We start from the raw sequence: 19,607 nt of genomic DNA on the forward strand, positions 1-19,607 counted from the left end.
GGATTTAAATAATATCGTTAAAAGTCGGGGGTTTAAATAATATCGTAAAAAGTCAGGGATAAGTCAGGGATTTAAATAATATCGTAAAAAGTTAGGGATTTAAATAATATCGTAAAGAGTCAGGGATTTAAATAATATCGTAAAGAGTCAGGGATTTAAATAATATCGTAAAGAGTCAGGGATTTAAATAATATCGTAAAAAATATTGCTTCATTTTGTACTTTTACCTATGAAAACATGAAATGATAAAAATTAGCAGGAATATTACCAAAAAGGTCAGGGATATTGACAAAAATTAATCGGGGATAATTATTCACGATACATTTTATCACTCCGTCCGTACCCTTTCGCAGCACTCCGCGAAGGGAGCAATTTTAAATCTCTAATGACGTCACTCTCAATATCCCTTAGACTTAATAGTTATTTTGAAAGTCGACGCTTGCCGTTGCAGTGTTTTTGCCTTAGTGAAAAAACAGGCCTTATGATATTAATTTTGTTACTTATGATGGGACCAAAATTAGTACTAATTATGGCGCCATTTACGACAGGTTTTCGAAAGCAGAAAATATTAGTTTTGTAGAAACGGAATCAAAGTAAATTTCCCACTAAACATTTATCTTTTCTGATAATAGATGGTGCGTCAGTCTGAAGCGGGGTATTGTCATAGATACTAAAGACCTCGTACCCTAGATTCCAAATCATTGCCTCGCTGAAATTTTCAAATGGTGTTCTCCCATATAACCAAATTCCTATTCGACTGAATCAATATTATAATAACCCTAACTCATAGTGATGCGTGTGTTAGGTTAGGAATGTCCTTACCTGGAAGTTTTATGCAATGTGTAATTTTTGTTCAATGCAATGCGATTTTTAGGAAATTTAGTAATAGCTTTTTAATTAATCGGATATTTTTTTAATTTAAATTCATTTTTACTTTTTTAATATTTTTTTAATTTGTATGTGCCATCTAGGAGCAACAAACACAGAACCCCACACAAGAACGCAACCCGTCAAAAGTCGTGCATTTTCTTGCGTACAGTTTTCATTAGTTAGACGCTTTAGCGCCTACTGCCGTCGGAAGGGGAAAATTCGGAAATTGTCTTCCCCCTTTCCGTAAAACGTTCAGCGTAAAGGCTCGTCCAATGAAATTTGTACACAACACTGCGTTAGCGTGTTTAAAGGCTAGCTGCGTTCTCCTTGTGTTTGATGCTCCTAGGTGCCATAAAACGTTGAATTAAATTAGATTTAAATATTCCATATTAAAAGTTCCTAGTAATGTTTTTTGAAATTCGTCAAATTGTAGGATTCAGTTGTATGGGAAAAAACCTTTAAGATAAGTCCAAAAGTCATTGCATTTTTAAAACTAGTAAAAAGTCGGGGAACTTAGTGTTCTTTAATTTTTATTTATTTATTTATTTATTTATTAATTTTTTTGTGTTTTCTTAGCTTTTATTCGTGCTATTTCCAAATCGTTTTTGTGGGCAATCAAGAATAAATCAAAACTCTAAGAATTCTTCCCTTGATAGTGAGAATTATCACTTCTCAAAACTTTGACGGTCCTTCTCACAGGAAGTGATGTAATATCTTCTCACGTGTTCTCCGAGCTATCTCACTTGGTCAAAAAGGGGGAGATTATAAATAATAATGGCAGCTAATATTCTAATCAGTTTACTTGATACTGAAGAAAATAAACAGTATGATATTTTGGTAGACGAAAATAAATTTCAGAGAAAACCGATTGTTAAGTTAATTTCCGATGAAATATTTCCTTTTGAATTGTAAATCAAATGTTTTCTACCTTCATATATTGTCGTGAAATCGTGTAAAAACAATATTTATTGTCAAAGGCTTAGTTTACAACGTTCGTGGCATTCTCGTAAGCCGCCATCTTTAGAAGAATTTTTTTTACATTTGACGCATTTTAGGCTAAGGATGTAAGTCGGAAAATTTTCCGTTTTCATTCCATGATTAGTCACATTGTTTGCAAATTTAAATAAAGCGGAATTTTCGCCTAATTTGTTCGAATCTGAAAGTAAAACTAAACCTCTAGACTAGTTTAAACTGATTAACAATGTAACACTATTAATGTTTTGTAGTATGTTTATTGATATTAGACCTTTTATATCGATAAAAAGTTAAAAACATTAAAAACCCTTAAAAAATAAATTCGTTTCTTTTTCCGATTTGCGGAATATTTTCTGGAAATGTTTCCTCATTTTATTTTTCCGGAATATTTTCTGGAAATGTTTCCTCATTTTATTTTTCCGGAATATTTTCTGGAAATGTTTCCTCATTTTATTTTTCTGGAATATTTTCTGGAAATGTTTCCTCGTTTTATTTTTCCGGAATATTTTCTGGAAATGTTTCCTCGTTTTATTTTTCCGGAATATTTTCTGGAAATGTTTCCTCATTTTATTTTTCCGGAATATTTTCTGGAAATGTTTCCTCATTTTATTTTTACGGAATATTTTCTGGAAATGTTTCCTCATTTTATTTTTCCGGAATATTTTCTGGAAATGTTTCCTCATTTTATTTTTCCGGAAAATTAACAACACTAGTTTAGACCGTCTGGAAAATCCGTGAATTTGAAATTGGAAAAATCTGCGCGCCGTTCTAAAAAAAGGTCCCTAATTTCTGTCGTTGCAGTTTTCTGCCGGGTGCGTCTATCCGCAGCGTTCGTGCCGCCCCCTCCTGCCAGGGTGCCATGGTGGTGGTGTCGGCAGCGGGGGCGGACTGCACCAGGCTGCTCGGAAACGGACGCGCCTCCTCGTCGTCGCCCTTGCTGCTGTCCGCCTTCGAGAAGAGGGAGTCGCGCTGGGACTGCTTGCTGGGCCGCTGCTGCGTCCTCAACAGGCCCAACATCAAGAAATGGCTCATCGTGGCCCTGGCTTTCTGCGTCCTCTCGCTCCTGTTCTTCTCCTACTACGTCTCGCAGTTCCATTACCACAGGTAAGACACGATCGTCTTTGTTAGTTCCACATCTATATGTATAGAGCGTAAGTAACATAATAACAATAAGTATGACAATTAACGAGATTTACAACCAAACTGATTTTCATAGTTATAGCGTAATCAAAAAAAATATCTGTTTTCCGATAGATAGGCAGAATATTAGGCTAAAATGATAAAAATTAAGAACGTTTTTCTCTGCGCCACGAGCTCATGTTTTCTATCACGCGTGATTCGCACGCGTGCTTCTAAACAAAGCCAAAGCCCTTCGCGACTCCAGAACGTGCTCTCCGATATTAGGCTTAAATTTTTATCAAAAATTAGTCATCCAAAACGGTAAGTCGCGAGTCCAAGTCACAGCTTGAATACAGTATCAATGCCGAAAAAAGCTTCGGTTAGAAAATTAGCATTAAAGCAATAGGGAGTCTCATACTTATAGTTATTATGTTACTTATGATAGAGTGGAACTATGGTTTTCGTCAGATATATGTGAAATGTTGTTGTTGTTGTCCCCATTTGCAACTCGTTCCATATCTTTTTATCTAGTTAACATATCAATACCATATTCTTAAGATATACTTCATAGGGTTTCCTTTACCCGCCAAACCAAGTTTCGCTGGTTAAAAGTAATTAGCGTAGATTTGTCAGCCCTTTCATTTGACCTCCCTTAAACCCTTTTTAAAAAATTACGCACTCTTATAATTTTGGATCCGATTGACTTTTAAATTCCTTTTCATTTTTACAATGGTATGTTAATTTCAATATGCCCAAATATATAGATGCCCGATGTGGAACTATTATTACGGCCTTGGCTGACTTGTTTTAATAATAATCAGCTAGGCTTAATACCCAAGGCACCACCTTAGGCCTAAGTCATCTACCGACTACAATGCGTAGGAGGGTGGTGGCAAGCCCTTCACTAAAAACAATGTGTGGATAACTAGCTATTTTCCCTTTTCTTAGTACTATGCGACCGAAAATTCCAGGATGATAGCTATATATTAAAAACCCTACTACAGGTTCAGTAGTATTTGCATGGGGCATCGAAAACCCTAAGGCCGTCAATGGTTGGTCAAAAACGCTTCTAAGCTAAATTCTTGGCTCGTTTAAATAAGCGTGTACTCTTTGGTTCTTCTCCCTGTTAGTTTATTTTAATACCATAAGTGGCATAATTACCCTAAGTCAAGTGTGCCAATATGAGCCTTTCCCACAGAAAATCTTCAATTAGAGCTTGTTCTAAACAGATCAAAGAAACGTAGGACTCGCGAATTCCGTTCAAGTACTCTATATGGTATTTTTAATGCTCGCGCCGCAGACGCCGCTTCGCAAACACATTCCGTAAATTTCGTCACTGGAAAAAATGACGTCATTTACGTCACTTTCGTTAAACAAGGTATCATTGTAAAATTCATCTTATTGACACACTTAGGGTAACTATGCCACTTATGATAATACGTTTAATGATACGTAATATTTCTTTAAATGAGTTTACTCGTGAGTCTGATTCCATTCATAAGTATAATGAATAGTTTAAAACGTGTTTTAAACATAGTTTTTTATTGTTTATTATGTGTTTTTATTGTTTGATTTAAAAACAGTTAAAAACAATTAATCTTGTTTAAAACAATAAAAAACATTGTTTTTGTTCTTTTTGAAAAAAACAAGGATTTGGCCAACCGTGGTAACTTGAGTAAAGAGTATATTCACTACGTTTTCACGGAGGTAGGAAACACGGAATTCGGAAAATCTCGATTTCGTTCCTCTGCGGGAACACGTTTTTAGCCGTTTTCATGACGTCCACTTTCAACCTTGACACGGGCTTAGCCCTACCAAACAAACCACTGTTTAGAATTTTTATATTAGCTTCCATCTGTGTAAAATCTATTGGGCTCTGGAGTCCGGCTCTGCTTGTGCAGAAAAACCGAAAATACGAGTACCGTGTTTAAAACGGCTCTCGCTCTATTTCTATCGCAATTTAGTCGAAAGGTCGAAATAAATAATGTAACCGAAAAACCCTTTCTAGGGTATTCCGAGAATGGTTTGGGAAATTCCGTGAAGGAATAAATCAAAACGGGACGTTTTCCTTTCGTCCCGTTCAATAAACAACCCCACATTTCCAACTAAAAAATTCCCAGCATATCGAACCCGTGTTCGTGCGTTTTCAAGCTTATAAAAATCGGATTTTCTGAGAAAATACGGGTTCATAACCAGCGTTAGAGAAAACACGTGTTAACTCTAACGCAATGTAGCACCGATTTCGATATTCGCTTTACACCAAACAAGAATTTACTATCTCCATGAAAACGTAGTCAGTTTGTGTAAAATATTTCAATGACATTTAGAAAATATGAACGCCGCTATGAACTAGAGCTCGGGGAAACGGATAAATTAACCGCCAAAATTTCAATTAATCATAAAAAAATCGATTAACTGTTTATTTATGGATATTATTTGCGACTATTATACGATTTAATACGCAACAAGTTTTTATTCGGATAATTTTCGGATATGGATATAAAGGAAATGAACGGAAAATTTCTTCTCCGAACGCCGAGCCCTAATATTAACCATGGGCCAAATAATGATAAATCCAGGACATGACTCTATGCGAAAAACCCGTCCAACAGCGCTAACACCCGACCACTATTGCCCTCTATTTTGAAAAAAGCGCGATCGCGGACCTACGTCATTTTGGGGGCAAATTTTTTAGGGGCAGTTTTCAAAAATAATACACGTGGTTGTCGTAGTAAATATCCTGGAATATTTATTCACAGTTATCATATCTAGTGTGGTTATTAGTGTAAGTACTTTTTTTACGTACTATGTTCATAATTAATATAATATATATAATTATATAATATTAAACATATACTTTCCTAGAATCGTTATTTCGACTTAGTCAACACAAGATGGCGTTCGGGAAACCGGAAATTTCCGCTTGATTTTGCTCCCAATTTTTTTTATTTGCACCTTTTCCACGCCTACTAAAATGGCCGCCCGTTACTTTTGGTGGACGACCGATTTAGTACGTATGAAGGTACCAGAGGCATGTCCTGGATTTACCATTATTTGGCCCATGTCTTAACCTAACCTAACAATACCCAATATATAATTTAATAAATCGTTTAATATTTGATTAAGAGTTGGGGTTGTAAGTCAAACCTGACCTATATAGTCTTCCAACCAGAGTTCTATTGTGGTGCGTCAAATATTAGAGTTTTCTCTTCAGCGACTGCAGAACCTTACTAATAGCTAGGAGCAACAAACACAAGGAGAACGCAGCTAGCCTTTAAACACGCTAACGCAGGGTTGTGTACAAATTTCATTGGACGAGCCTTTACGCTGAACGTTTTACGGGCGGGGGGCAAGACAATTTCTGAATTTTCCCCTTCCGATGGCAGCAGGCGCTAAAGCGTCTAACCAATGAAAAATGTACGCAAGAAAATGCACGACTTTTGACGGGTTGCATTCTCCTTGTGTGGCGTGCTGTGTTTTTTGCTCCTAGCTAATTAATAGCAACTGTATGAAAATGCTTGTTTAGCTCTCTTAGAGGTACTAAGGATACAATTCTGATTTGTCTTTGACGGTCACTTCTTAGGCCGAAACTTGACTTGGGAATAGGGAGTTCAGTACCGGCCTAATCTTCCTCCTTAGCTGGAGTGTCATCCTTTTCGTTACCGCCATGTCCATGTCCCCTATGATCATGTGTCCATCCGTACTTTATTTCGCAAGGATTTGAATAAGCTTGCCACGAAAGTCAGCGCGGCTAATATTTCTACTTGGAAAACGCTAGCATTGGTGCCAAGGTATTCGTATAATCTTCCCAATTGGACAGTTGACCCCAGCTGGCACCATATGAGTGAACCAGACAATTTCGCCTTCGGTTTCCAAAAGTTGTAGTACTCTTCCAGTCACTACGACTTGGGAATTGAATACTGAACGGCTTCTCAAAGTCATATCGTCTGACCTTGTGGTGGAATGTCCGGCTTGGGAGAGCTAACTATTTTGGCTTAGAACGGACTGAAAACATTCTAAACTAGCGGTTCTAATTACGCGCAAATGATTGTTTATGATGGGAAAAAATGAGCGACTAAAGACACGAAAATTAGGCTAAATGAAAACTGAGAATTTAATGAAAAACAATTTATAAAAGGTTAAAATACAAAATGAATTATTCCGAGAAAATAAGGGTTATTTTGAGTACACGCATTCGCGGAGGAGAGTTCTCGATTTTAGATCTTACTCCGATGGCGATTTGTCGCAACTGTTGGTTCTTCCGATTGTTGGGACGTTTCTCAACCTTGAGAAACCCCCCTTTTGCAAACTTTCCATACGCGAGATTCAAGAAACGAGCCGGTCCGAAGCAGCTAGCCGCCTCCCACTGGGGAGAGAGTACCAGTGCCTAAGATTTCCATCATTCGCCTCTAAACCGTGGAAAAACCCCAGTTTCTATTTCTTGGAAAGGCTTACTATAGCGAAAAAAGGTCGATCGTCCAAATTACACGTACATATACAGGCAATATAGTAAAAATACAACAAATTCCAAATACAAAATATATAAACATAAAAAATCACAAATACAATTACAATTTCGATATTCAAACAATAACAGATACACTTAATATTCAAATATACAGAAATCAAATTTATTAATAAAAATAAGCCCAAAATCGCTTGGTATCAAAAATCCAAATTTCAACATCCTCCCCCCTCTGGAACATTACATGTTCAAGAAGTTAAGGCTGATTCTAACAAATAGACTAGCTGAATTGGTCTACGAAGACGAGTTCCGTCTGAAAGACGTAACATACACGACCGAGTTAAGTTGTCGCGACCTTTGAAAGTTTCTTCGACTACGGCGGTTTTCCAACAGAGTCTGGGCATTCGTGGTTCTTCAATGAGTACGACGTCGCTTGGTTCGATGGCTTTAGTAGGTATGCATTTCGTTCGATGATGGGCGGACCTCAATTCCAGTAAATAATCCGTTTTCCATCTTTGCCAGAATCTCTCATTGAGTTGCTGTCTGTATTTCCATCGCTTAGTTAATTCGGCCTGAGTCGATTGCATGCCTTCGTCTCGCTTGTAGCTTCTGGATAGTAAGGCTGTTAACCTTACGCCAACGAGGAAGTGTGACGGACTTAAAGGTATAGGTTCGCCGGCATCTTGATAGACAAATGATATTGGCCGGGAGTTAATGGCGGCTTCTGCTTCCGTGAGTGCTGTTTCGAGTTCCTCGTGTGAAAGCCTCGCTTGGCCTAGGGTTTTTCGAATTGCGTTCTTCACGGAGCGTACAAGGCGCTCCCAAAAGCCGCCCCACCAGGCAGCGCGATCGGCAATGTATTGCCAAGAGATTTGAAGCTCTCCAAAGTAGTTGGTCACGTCAGGATTCGAAAGACATTTTAGTAGCTGTTTCAACTCCGCTTCGGCCTTCTTGAAGGTTTTAGCATTGTCAGAGAAGATTTTCTTCACAATGCCACGACGTGCCACGAACCGGCGAAAAGCGAGAAGAAAATTCCCAGCAGTCATATCACTGACTAATTCGAGGTGAATGGAACGAGTCGTGGCGCAAGTAAAGAGCGCTATGTAGCATTTCTGCCCATTTTTGTTGTATAAGGGGCCGGCGAAATCGAGACCGGTGACCGAGAAAGGAGGAGCCGGATTAGAGCGATCTTGCGGAAGTGGCGCCATGTGGGTGTTTGATGGTTTGGCGAGAAATTTACGACAAACGCAACATTGATTGACAACCCTTTTGACTAATTGGCGGCCTTTAATTATCCAAAACCCTTCCCTGATTTGAACGAGGGTTTCATTGACTCCACCGTGCATTACGCGCGTATGGTTGTAGTGCGCTATAAGTTTTGATAAAGGATGTGTCGAGGATAATATCCACGGGTGTTTCTCCTTGTACGATAATTGCGCGTTATCGAGTCTCCCTCCAACGCAGAGTAAGCTGTTTTCGTCTAGTCTTGGGTGTAGAGTCGCGAGTTTCGAATTTGCAGAAATTTGCTCGCCTTGACGTAATTTACTGATTTCGTTTGGGAAGCTTTCTTGTTGCGCGTGACTGATCCAAAATGATTCTGCTTGCCATATTTCTTCCGCTGTTAAATGACCGACGTTTCGGTTTCCCTTGTTTCTGGTATTGTTGATAAACCGTTTGATCCAAGCTGTCCTCCGATACAACCTAGTCAACGAGCTGAACTTGGTGATGTCTAATGGCGCCTCGCTTGCGGGCTGCGTGCACGTCACCGCTTGCATAAGTGGGTAGTTGAAGATGGCTCTCAGTTCTTGTGATTCTTCGTCGGTTAACTCTCTCGATTCCGTACGGGGCGGACTTATTTGATCATGTGTTAGCCATGATGAACCGTTCCACCAGAGCGAATTCGATTCCAGGTCCCTGAGGCTTCGGCCTCGCGTTGGCAGGTCGGCAGGGTTGTGCTTACCCTTGCAGTGAAACCAAGTTTGCGGATCACTTTTCGATTGAATCTCTCGCACACGGTTGGATACGAATGGCTTCCATTGTAGGGCGGAGCTTTGAATCCAGTGTAGAGCGATTTGCGAGTCGGTCCAAAAAAAAATCTTCGGTGGATCTGTTAATGTCTTGATTATTGTTGCAGACAATCTCGTTCCGAGAAGAGCACCCGTCAGTTCGAGGCGTGGCAGCGTGAGCTTTTTGAGAGGGGCCAGCCTGGCCTTGGACGCCACTAATGTCGTTCGAATGGTTTTGTCGGCGGATTGATATCTGACGTATGACACTGCGGAGTAACCTCTTTCGCTAGCGTCTACGAAGGTGTGAAGTTCCGTTTTGTTGATTTCATTGTGATCTACTCCGTTGTAATAGTATCTAGGTATTTCTATTTTGTGCAGGTCTTGTAGTTCTTCGCACCACGAATCAAATTGTTCGGCCATGTCAGGCGGTAGCGGAGAATCCCATTTCAGTCCTCGTTCCCATGATGCCTGAAAGAGAAACTTGGCCTTTACGACGAAGGGAGATATCAATCCCAAAGGATCAAATATCCTGGCTACGACCTTGATTATCCATCGTTTTGTGCTTTTCTTGCCAATCAAGTATTTTATGAGCGCTTCAGCCTCGAAGCGAAATGAGTCGCTTTCCTTGTTCCACGGAACTCCGAGGACCTTGACTTGGCTGGAATCGGGGGTTATTTCTGGATTACCCCAAAGACGTCTTAGTTCGGGCGAGTTACTGTGCCATTTCCTCAGGTTCATTCCCGCGTCGTTCATGATCTTCACCGATCTATTCGTTATTTCGAATGCCTCAGGTGGTGATTTTGCTCCTGAGGCTAGATCATCGACGTAGAGACTCTTGTCAATTAGTGTGGTGATGGATGGTTCTGTGGCTTCATAATTTTTCAGGTGGTGGCGGATCGTTGCTGCTAATAGATAGGGACTGGATGTGATCCCGAATGGTACTCGGGTCATTCTATAAGTATTGAAGTTGTCTTTTGGCTGGCTGATGTCTACCCAGAGAAATCGTAGTGCGTCTCTGTCCTTGGCCGCAATCGAGATTTGCAAGAATGCCTTCTCGATATCTCCGATGAAGGCTACTTCGCTTTCTCGGAATCTTAGGAGAACTTCTGTTAGTTCTGGGTTCAGATTTATTCCAGTTTCCAAGTAGTCGTTGAGGGATGGCAAGCCTTCTGCGTGCGAGGAACCATCTTGTACTATCCGTAATTTGGTAGTTTCACTTTCCCGCGTGACGCCGTGGTGTGGGAGGTAATAAAGTGGGCTCCCGTCGATATCTGGAGCTTCTTCGGCGATTCCTAGTTGGAGTTGTTCTTGAATGATGCCGTCGTATTGTTTCAGAAGGTCGGGATTAGCTCTTAACTTTCGAAGGAGTGATTCGGCTCTTTTCGTTGCGATAGCGTAGTTGTTGCCTAGACGATCTTGATTCGGCTTCCACGGAAGTGAAACCTCGTATCTTCCATCTTGAAATTTTATGTTTTTCTCGAACTCCTCTAAAGACTGTGTCTTGGTTTCTGATTCATTCTGAGTATCTAAAATTCCGATTGAGTCTAGCTCCCAGAATGCTCTCAGTTGATCCGATAGTGATTGTTCCTCGCAAACAGCTTGCATTACCGTGACGGTGTTGATACTGGCTTGAGAGTATTCGGCGGATGTTGCTCCGTGAGCGACCCACCCGAGGACGGTCTCTAGTAGAACGAGCGTGTCCGAGTCTTTCCATTTTTCCGGTGGATATCTTCCAGTAGAATTCTGTGCCAATTAGTAGGTCTAGCTGAGAACTGGTGTTTTCGATTCCATCAATTATGGGACCGTCCGCCATAGGCAGTTCACGGTTTCCCATTTCCTTGACGATGTCTTGGTCGGGTACCGAAAAAATGGCTCCGGTTATGTCGGGCGTTTCTAAAGCCTGAATGACGATCCGTTTTCTGGGGTCGTGTAGACTTCGAATCTCTAACTGAACCCTTCTGCGTTTGACCTTGATTGGGCGCGCTTCTGCGAATACGAAAACTTCCAACTCCTCTTCGCCGATAACTGGAAGTCGAAGCTGTCTCGATATTTTCTCCTTAATGAAGGTACGGTGCGCTCCGGCGTCCAAGAGGCAGCGTATTCGGACTGCATCTCCGTTGTCTCGGCTACTGGCTAAGGCTAATGCGGTCTGGAGTAGGACCGCCCCCTTTTTGGCTACAGATGTCATTTGAACCCCAACGCTTAGCTTATTCTTCTCAGGCTCCGCTCCGGGTTTACTGACGTCTCGCAGTTTCGAATTTATATGGTCTTTGGCTTCTTCCGAATCGCAGACCGCTGAGTGGTGACTTTGGCCGCAGAATTTGCAGAATCGTCGTGACCGTAGATTGCAACGCTTGGCCGAATGATTCGTTTTGAGGCAGATGAAGCAACATCTCCTTTTTAGGGCGATATCCCTTCTTTCAGTGGTTGAGAATTTGTCGCATTCCATCGGTCCGTGTGCGGGGTTATCACAGAAAATGCATACCCTTTCCTTAATGCCGACGTTGAGGGCCGCCGCTGACGGTATATTTGAATTGGTCTTTTGGCCGCGGTTCTCTTGGCGTGAAAAAAATGGTTGTTTTTCACGCGCATTGGGTTTGCGATCGAGATCTTGTTTGTCTTGGCGGCGCACACTATAGGCGCGTTCGCGACAAGCTAATTCGTCTCTTAGAAATGGAAGTAATTTTTCTACACTAATTTCTGAACTTGCTTTATTTTCTCTACTAAACGCGAGCGCTATTTCGGTGGGGAGGAGGCCGAAAACTAAATGACCGAGCAAGCTGTCGTATGACTTACAATCTACCCCTAGCGATTTTAGGCTTCTTATTTCAATTTCGCATGTATCGTAAAGGTTTCGTAAATTAGTTACATCATTGGCGTTTTTTATCGCGGTCAATTTAAAGAAATTGTTTAAATGCGCACTAACTACAATGTCCTTACGTCCATATCGTTCTTTTAGAATGCTAATTGCTAAATCGTAATTGGCTTGAGTCGGAGCCAAACCCGCTATGGACTTCGCTGCCTGTCCTTCTAAGTAGGATTTAAGGTAATGGAACTTATCTGTGTCGCTGAGTGAGCTGCGATGAATTGATCCCTCGAAGTGACTCCAAAACTGTTGCCAATCGCTGATACTTCCGCTGAACTTCTTTATTTCGAGTTTTGGTAGTCTCACGTGTTGCGTTTGGTGACTGATGACTCTCAATTCGTCACCTCCTGAACCATCACCTTGCTGGAAAACGGGGGACGAATTGTTTCCTCCGTTCCGGTTGATTGTGTTTACTAGTGGTGCTGTCCTTGCTAGTGATCGCTCCGCTTGATCCACAATTACTAAGTAGTTGGAGTGATAATCGTAGGCTGCATCCGCGTCCTTTTCGTACTCCGGGCCTTCTAGAATGTCTCCGATGGCTTCATCGAAAGCGAGAAGTTGAGTTTCACGAGGCCTTAATTGAGCTAGGGCGTTGCGTATCTCTGCCAGTCTTGGTGAAGCGTTTTCCAACTCGCTTTTAAGGGAGTTCAGCGACCGAGTGATGTGAGATTTCAAAGTTCCACGTTTCTTGACTAAATTCCTCAGAGTCGAATTCGCATTTGTTAGGGCGGGATCTATTATCTGAACGGCTTGATGCGTTGGATCCTGAGGTGTTGTTCCTTCGGCCATTTTCGCTGATCTTGGTCACAGTACGTCCGATAAACAACTTGATTATACGCGTAGTCCCGGGTTTCGGCACCAAATTGTGTGGTGGAATGTCCGGCTTGGGAGAGCTAACTATTTTGGCTTAGAACGGACTGAAAACATTCTAAACTAGCGGTTCTAATTACGCGCAAATGATTGTTTATGATGGGAAAAAATGAGCGACTAAAGACACGAAAATTAGGCTAAATGAAAACTGAGAATTTAATGAAAAACAATTTATAAAAGGTTAAAATACAAAATGAATTATTCCGAGAAAATAAGGGTTATTTTGAGTACACGCATTCGCGGAGGAGAGTTCTCGATTTTAGATCTTACTCCGATGGCGATTTGTCGCAACTGTTGGTTCTTCCAATTGTTGGGACGTTTCTCAACCTTGAGAAACCCCCCTTTTGCAAACTTTCCATACGCGAGATTCAAGAAACGAGCCGGTCCGAAGCAGCTAGCCGCCTCCCACTGGGGAGAGAGTACCAGTGCCTAAGATTTCCATCATTCGCCTCTAAACCGTGGAAAAACCCCAGTTTCTATTTCTTGGAAAGGCTTACTATAGCGAAAAAAGGTCGATCGTCCAAATTACACGTACATATACAGGCAATATAGTAAAAATACAACAAATTCCAAATACAAAATATATAAACATAAAAAATCACAAATACAATTACAATTTCGATATTCAAACAATAACAGATACACTTAATATTCAAATATACAGAAATCAAATTTATTAATAAAAATAAGCCCAAAATCGCTAGGTATCAAAAATCCAAATTTCAACAGACCTCGTTACTAAAATAAATAACCAGGGTATTTACGAAAGAATGTAATGTGACTACGATCCCTGAAACGAGTTGCTTCTTAGTGCTTTTGAGATTCGGAGGGAGAACGTAAGAGTCATCTGTATTAATGAGTCTGGAATGTGACACCGAGCATACTCGTTAGTGTCTCCTTTTCCAAAACTAAAATAACTACCATCCTTCAACTTAATAGTATCCAGATGTTTAGCATTATCTCGAGCCACAATTGTCGTTTTTGGGTAGTACTGAAAACATCAAACATATTCTAGCAGAAATCTGGTGAATGGCGCTCGAGTTGGTTTGAGTAACTTATTTCGGGTCAATGAGAACTTCAATTAAAAAAACGTACATCATAGGAAGTAATATTCACTAAATACGTTCTTTGAGGATGACTCTTAGGTAGTAGATCATACTATCGTGTCTGAATGGTAGACTAGTAGGTTCACTGTTGCTAAATACGTTCTTTATATAAATTTTTAAATTAAGGATCTCTGAATTATCTTTGAGGATCATGCTATCGAGTCTGGATGGTAGACTAGTAGGTTCTTACAGTTCCTATATACGTTCTTGATATCAATTTTTAAATTAAGCCTCTCTGAATTATCTATGAGGACGATACGTGTCCGGAACGTAGACTAGTAGGTTCTCACTGTTCCTAAATACGTTCTTAATTTCATTTTTTAAATTGAAGTTTCACTGAATTAGCTTCGTTAAGGCTTCTTTAATGCAGCCTTTACCATTACGACCAATACCTCGACTGTCATTAGTGGTGGCTATTATTTTGAGGAGATTGTCGTCGAGGGCTTTGTTTTAACGCCATTATCAATTTTATTGTTCACCTTGGAAAAGGGAGAGAGAAATCAGTTTTGTCCTGGCGATTCCGTCGCGGTCATTTATAATCTTTTTTGGTCACTTCTTGTTTCTTGTCGTTGTCCGATAAACGATGAGAGAGCGGCGGAAGATGCGGGGGGGGGCGGAAATAATTGGCGTCGTGCAGAGAGAGGGGGAGTGGGTAGATAGCGACCAGCTGTCTCGCACAATAGAGCCAGCCTCCAAAATGAGCCGAAAAGTGACTTTACCTTTTTTTTCTTACGACGTCCCTAAATGTTAGCACCGTTTTGGGAAGTGGAGTGTAGCTATGTGGTCACGACTGCAGCTATTGGTGGAAACTAAAAATAATAATAATAATAGCACGGCTTATATCCACAGGTTAGAATTCAAAAGCGATTTGTGGGGGACCGTTACGAACTGCAAGATGGCGGCACAGGGGAATTATGGCGTTCGACGCGCGATCTATCGATTAATTATTGAAACTATTTTTTAGATAGTTTTTTTGTATTTCTATGGAATATGGAGTCATGAATTAGTGGATGTTTATTTTAGTTTCTGAAGATAATTGAAATAGCAGTGTAGAGGTAAACAGTTATGCTACATCTTCACATTTTTTATTAAATAAACAAATAATTATATGGAGCCATGCGTCTTAGGCTTAAATCATATATTTCTTAATTTAGCCTAGGCCTAGCCATTTCGTATGTTTAGTAAACACACGGCTAAGCCATGGTAAACTTTTTTCGGGCTATAGGAGTAGAGGCCCGTTAGTAGCGCCACCTGCATTCTAATTTTAATTATTTAAAATATAATTTTTAAAGTAAGAAAATTGTATTTTAAAACAGCAATTTTTGCTTTAGTTATAATTAAAATATGCTTACATTTAAAATAATAATAATTAGTACTTTTTAACAATCAAGGTGGCGCTTGGTAAGCTATAATTTTAATGGGGATAAAGGCCAGCAGTACGTAACGGTCCCCCTTTATTAGTACGTACGAAAGTACACCGAGTTCTAACCCGTCTATATAAGCAGTGATAATAGCAATCAGCAAAGCCCAAGTCATCGTGCGGCTTGTTAGTCCCATTAATTCGCTTTAGTCCCATTCGACCGAAATCCCATTCGACCGAAGGCGGTTTTTGAGGCGTTCCATTCGACCGAATTCCGCCGAAACGTGCGGTTTTTATGTGTCCCATTCGACCGAACGCTTTTATGTGTCCCATTCGACCGAACGCTGCTATATAAATTGGCTTTTGCTATGTTTTCAATTTAGTTACTGAAGTCGCTTTTATGTGTACTATGCATTTATTTGAAAATAAAATGGAATGAGCATGAATTATATTTTTATCTTCACCTAGTCAAGAAATGTAACTGAACCAAAACTGAAATAGTAAACCTAACCTAAACATGGATCTTCGATAGTACATACCTTATAAATAAAATACCAAATCACCCCGCCAATTGGGCTACATTTTAAAATTCTTTCGGTCGAATGGGAATAAACGATTAATTCAGGTGGCCGGGTTAAATTGCGTAGGAGGGTGGGGACAAGTTCTTCATGCCACGTGACCGATAACCTGTCTATATAAGCTTCATGCCACGTGACCGAACAGTTTTTAATTGATAGTAGTTTAGAGTAATTCGATTTATATTTTGGGATTATTCAAGTTTTAAAGTGATAGATCGAGGTTATGGATACCTTGGGAAATCTTTTCACTACGTTAGGGGTTTAATTACAACTTCATAGTAACCTTCATGTGATTTATATGAAATGTATCACACCAAGAACATATTTAGGGTACGTAAAACATAAGATTCGATCTGTTTAAAGAAGCTAGAAGCGCTGCCTAGGCCAGACTGAATAAAGCGATTAAAATGGAAACACTATCGCCATATATCGTAGATTTGTTTTAAAATAATCAGGAGGCCTATTCTACTCGACTAGTTAGGCTTTTGAACGACAAAAAAAGTCGTTTAGAAAAAATTTGTCGCTAAAAGATAAAAATGGAATTATACTCCGTTGTTAAATTTTTTCTCGTTAGGTAACTACCAGAATTTATCGTTCAGTGAATGACATGGTCTGATGGTGTAGTTAAGATCTCACCGACCAATATTCTCAATAAAATGGCGGAAGCAGTAATCGAATTGCAAATATTAAGATTTGCTGAAATAGCTGATAGGTTAGGTCGTCGAGATATAAGAAGAACAAGAGTGATAAGAGATGAATCACAAGCTTTCGAATTAAATGACACTTTTTTGTGGACCACTTCCATCACTGTTTAGCATGTTAGCTAATGTTTCCCACATTAAGCCTTTTTTTTGTTTGTGAACGTTTGTGATTGTTTCGATGATAAAAACTCCGGATTACTACTCATATAATTCAGCATTATTTCTCTTTGTATATCCGATATTTTCCCCGACCGTTGCCGATTGTTAGTTGCCATTTTAATTTAAATTATGAAATTAACCCTAAAACACGACAATATGAAGCCAACAATAACCACGTGTGACGCAAAGTGTGCTGTTTGGGTTTTTTCCCCAGCTGACCGGCAGCAGCTGATTGCAAAACCCTTTGCAACGGACGTCGTGATTGGCTAAATTCATAGGAGGAATTTTTGGTTTAAAATCTCCGTCGTTCATACCATTGAACGACTGATCTAGTAACTACATCGCCGAATAAGAGGAGTAGAATACCCATTTCCAAAATTCAGAACGATTGTAGTTAGGGAGTGGTCGCTCAGTCCGTCGACAAAAAATTTATCGCTCGCTGACCGATTTCTGTATAATAGGCCTCCAGGAGGCCTATTATACTCGACTAGTTAGGCTTTTGAACGACAAAAAAGTCGTTTAGAAAAAATTTGTTTCTAAAAAAAAAGATAAAAATGGAATTATACTCCGTCGTTAAATTTTTTCTCGTTAGGTAACTACCAGAATTTATCGTTCAGTGAACGACATGGTCTGATGGTGTAGTTAAGATCTCACCGACCAATATTCTCAATAAAATGGCGGAAGCAGTAATCGAATTGCAAATATTAAGATTTGCTGAAATAGCTGATAGGTTAGGTCGTCGAGATATAAGAAGACAAAGAGTGATAAGAGATGTGTAACGCCGTATTTTATCTAAAAACATTCCAAGAACTTTCTTACCCTTTAAAATTCTATCCGTTTTATGTGGATATTAATCCAAAAATTTTAAAATCATAAATTCCAATGTAACTATACATGGCGCGACCTTTGACCTTCAATATCTTGAGAGTTTGATTTTAAATATTCGGGCTTTGTCTCGACCTTGTATCTGGTCGTTTCCCATTCAAAATTTCATTCGGAAAAATGGATTATTAAAGGGAATATAACCTCAAGTAGTTTTTTATGCTTTTTTATGTAAGGAATTTTGGCGGGAAGTCACTAAACAGCGCCAAAAATATCTAAAGTCATAGGAGGGAGCGGGAAATGGTCGAAGTTTGGTGTTCCACACCTAAAACCTGAGGTTATATTCCCTTTAATAAGTTTTTGCGAAAGGTACATTTTTAAAATTGAAGAAGGTTTCAGACCAAACGCTAAGTTTTAATTAGTTCTGGTAATATTTGCTGTATGTTTAGACTAACAAATAAGGGACGGCACACTCAACGGTAAACCGGCGTTTCAAATCTCAATGCGTCGCGCGCGTTTCTTGGTGAAAGAGGTTGTAAATACATATTCAAAAAATTAAAATTTTGGCAAAACAATTGGGTAAAATCGATAAATTTTTATCGATTTTACCCAATTTTATCGATTTTGACAATCCGTGATTTGGCTATGCTATTTTACGTAGAGATAGTTTAAACTTGAGTTTTGAAAAACGTTTTTGGTTGCCATGGCAAAACGAATGGCCATTGAAACTTTTCCCTTTAGGAGCTTTCAGGGCACATGAAGGTCTACTTTACCCCCGAATTTGAAATCGGAGAGAAACACCTCGGGATGTCTCCATGTGAGGGAAGATTGTTCGCTATTGAGTGTTAAGTCCCTTATTTGTTACGTTATTTTTTAATGAAGGGAGCCGTAGTTTAGTTTTGACATTTCGAACTTGTTTTTTTTTGACAATGCGGAAGCCGGCGGGGGGGAGGTGGCGCGTCCTTGCTAAGTGATGGGAATGCGAGGCGACGCGCACCGGTCTCTCTGCCTTTTCTTTTGACGTTGATCGACCGCCGGATGGCGCTCGCTGTTGCTAGTATTTTTTCCACCCTTCATTCGCTTCTCACAGCGCCCTCTTTTGTTTTTCGCGAGCAGTTTTTGCTCTTTCGCCAAACCTGTCCAACTTTGTCAACCCCTCTCTTATCTACTCACTGCTTAGCATCTTCGCTATTACCTAATAGTTCCGTGATACGGGATACACTGTCCCTTCCCGCCTTTTTTTCAAGCGTCGGGTAACTACTCCGGGATGTCTTTCAAGGCTTAGTTGTCGTTTCGCGGTGAAGAGATGAAGTTAGGAGCGTTTGGGGGTTTTCTTAAATTTCCGACGTATTTAGATCCAAAAGTTTGGCAAGTGTTAATTAACTTAAAATATCAGGCTTGATACTGACAAGGAGACGACCCTAGGTGATAATCACCGATTTTGTTCAAACTCGGGTATTATGTACACCTCCATGTAACTTGAAAAACCTGCAAAGGAAAAGTTGCGACGGGCTTTCGTTTTGCCATGGCAACCGAAAACGTTTGGACAACATGATTTGTAATTATTTCCATAGAATATAACATGGCAATTTGAAGGATTTTAAGGGTCCCCCAATTGACCAAATTGCCTTTTAACTTGATTAAATTTAATTTTTAAAATCAATTTAAATGTATTTTTAACGGTTTTGAAATTTTCAATTTTTTTCATTT

The 19,607-nt window shown here is 39.9% G+C and overlaps 1 protein-coding gene across 2 annotated transcripts in view; it reads left to right on the plus strand.

The window, feature by feature from the left end:
* Positions 1-19,607, plus strand: part of sfl (N-deacetylase and N-sulfotransferase sfl) — a 259,871-nt gene that overhangs the window by 157,675 nt on the left and 82,589 nt on the right. For both annotated transcript variants that reach the window (XM_090159288.1, XM_090159289.1), the window contains one exon: positions 2,647-2,949. In XM_090159288.1, the coding sequence (XP_090015414.1) occupies positions 2,705-2,949 (245 nt within the window). In that variant the 5' untranslated portion in view covers positions 2,647-2,704. The remainder of the gene's footprint in view (positions 1-2,646; positions 2,950-19,607) is intronic.

The sequence above is a fragment of the Leiobunum rupestre genome, chromosome 9 (genome assembly GCF_980474605.1).
Source record: "Leiobunum rupestre chromosome 9, qqLeiRupe1.1.hap1, whole genome shotgun sequence".
Lineage (NCBI taxonomy): Eukaryota > Metazoa > Arthropoda > Arachnida > Opiliones > Sclerosomatidae > Leiobunum > Leiobunum rupestre.